The sequence below is a fragment of the Littorina saxatilis genome, linkage group LG2, assembly GCF_037325665.1.
Source record: "Littorina saxatilis isolate snail1 linkage group LG2, US_GU_Lsax_2.0, whole genome shotgun sequence".
Classification (NCBI taxonomy): Eukaryota; Metazoa; Mollusca; class Gastropoda; order Littorinimorpha; family Littorinidae; genus Littorina; species Littorina saxatilis.
The window spans coordinates 52943220-52945719 of NC_090246.1; the positions used below are offsets into that span (position 1 = coordinate 52943220).

Genomic DNA, 2500 nt, shown 5'->3' on the forward strand with positions numbered 1-2500 from the left:
GAGGCAAAGAAACCCACGTGATATTGCAGGCCAAACACTGGGAAGTAGCGTGCCTGCGCGGCATGTGGTCGGTGTATTGGAAATGCAAGATCGCATCTGGCATTGTCACGTCGGCTTATTTTTGTTTGTTTGTTTGTTTGCTTAACGCCCAGCCGACCACGAAGGGCCATAATTATCAGGGCGGTGCTGCTTTGACATATAACCGGTGCGCCACACACAAGACAGAAGTCGCAGCACAGGCATCATGTCTCACCCAGTCACATTATTCTGACACCGGACCAACCAGTCCTAGCACTAATCCCATAATGCCAGACGCCAGGCGGAGCCGCCACTAGATTGCCAATTTTAAAGTCTTAGGTATGACCCAGCCGGGGTTCGAACCCACGACCTCCCGATCACAGGGCGGACGCCTTATCACTAGGCCAACCGTGCCGGTCGGCTTATTTGCTTCAGAGTTTGAAAGAAAATGCAACTCTTCCACATCCCATTATGACCCGACAAAGTAATGTTCTGAATATCGTCTATTTCGCATGATAACACTTTGATTTCACTAGCCATACGGGCATACCACGTTTTTACCTTTTAAACAGGCAGTATTCCGCAACAGTTAGAAATGCTAGCTCTTGCTAAAACCGGTTACGCAGTAACGACCAAAAGTCAAGCCCAGTCTTAAACACAATGGTTACATTCCAATTTATTTATCCGGAGAAAAAAAAACAAACAATTGGTACATGTATATGATCGGTTGCCGATATCATGTCCGGTATCTTTAGAGTTTTTCTTGTAAGGCCTAAAAAAAAAAAGGGTGTGGTTACCGTAACCCGACCTACCCTATTTTTAGGGGCCGACCCTAAAACCTGTTTATTACATTTGTCCAAACAAAAAAAACCACACACAAGAAAACGAGTGCAGAAAACGCAATGAAAGCGAAAGCGCCCGAGTCGCACACTTATTTCCCTGTCAAGTAGGTTTAATTTGTACACTTTAGAAAAAAAAGTTTAAAAAAAAAGTGATTGCCTACCTTCCTACCCTATTTTTTTGGGCTATGTTACTGTAACCACACCTATTTTTTTTTTGGCCTAATGTACCGGGCATTTCCGGTTAGCACGATTCTTGTGAGAAAATAAAATATTGCATAGGATATAAAGCAGCACAATCTTACACGACCTTGTACCGTATGCAGTACACTGTATCATGTTCAACCATACCTTACCCTACCGTGCCCTAGTCAACCTTTTTAAGTCATACCATACTATATCCTACCCGACCATACCCACCTCTGCCACCCAACCTACCATACATGAAGAAAATGAGGTCAAACTCAAGTTCACTTTACTCCTTGCAATTTTTTTTAATTTAAAAGCGTTGTAAGAGCAAAATCACTCACACACACACACACACACACACACACACACACACACACGCACGCACGCACACACACACACACACACACACACACACACACACACACACACACACACACACACACACACAGAATCTCTCTTTCTCGCGAATAACCTCAGGGAGATAAACGGGTAGACCCGAGCGAGTTCTCGTAGAGCCAGAGTTGCCCGCACGTAGAACTCTGTGGGCAGGCCGAAGCTAGCCTGTGAGAAGAGATGAGCCTGTCGCATCAAGTTGGGCAGGCACAGAAACTCGTCCTCCTTCTCCGTGTTCACCGTCGTTCTGATCTCAGGCTCGGCGTTGGGCGTCTCCCGCGCAATCGTCTGCACATGAAGTTATTTTCAAATGAAAATCTTCAGCCTGACATCAAACACAAAACTTTGATTTGTGCATGCGAAGCTCGTGACAATCCTCCGCACGCGCGCATGTAAATGCAAGATAACCCTTTTATTTTACTGATGTACCATTTTAAGTTACTTTGCTGAACAATTTAGTTGTACTTTTTCTTTCAGATGTTATTTTTATATAGATATAAAGATTTTTGAACACAGGAAAATCTCATGCTACAATTTTGTTTAAAATTGGCGGGTCACGGGTGCGAAAAACTCTCGAACAGCAACGGTTGCAAAAGAGTTACGAGTACACGGTCAAGCGACAGAAAACCAGGTCAACAAACCCTACATTTCAAACTGCATTCCCAATTAGTCTTCTCTGTAAACAAACAAACAAACAAACAGAGTCACCTTGAAAAGATTCCATTCTGCTCGGAACTGGCCTGGATTTCGACCACGATCCGGAACTTCCAGCAAGTTGATCGGAGTGCGCATGCGCGTTGTTTTAAACATGGCGCTCATGCTTTCCAGTTTGTCCACAACATTCTCTGGCTCCTTGTTTAGCACTGCTGTCAGCATTGTGGATACGTGTTCATACCTACATAAGTAAAGAGAAAAATATGTCTTACTTAGCAAGTGGTCAGACTATAACTCTTAGAATAAGGGATATACAAAGTATGACCGAGTCGACAAGTAGAAATTCCGGCCTTCAACAAAATAGTGCACCAGAATACGTATACAAATGGATGTTTTCTCAGCTCTTT

General features: G+C 43.8%; 1 protein-coding gene across 1 annotated transcript in view; it reads right to left on the reverse strand.

Annotated features, from left to right (window-relative positions):
* The window catches only part of LOC138959221 (radial spoke head protein 6 homolog A-like), a 15901-nt gene that overhangs the window by 12622 nt on the left and 779 nt on the right, over positions 1-2500 (reverse strand). The window contains exons 2-3 of the mRNA XM_070330613.1: positions 2148-2334; positions 1519-1727 (exon numbers count right to left, since the gene is read on the reverse strand). Of these exons, the coding sequence (XP_070186714.1) occupies positions 1519-1727; positions 2148-2334 (396 nt within the window). The remainder of the gene's footprint in view (positions 1-1518; positions 1728-2147; positions 2335-2500) is intronic.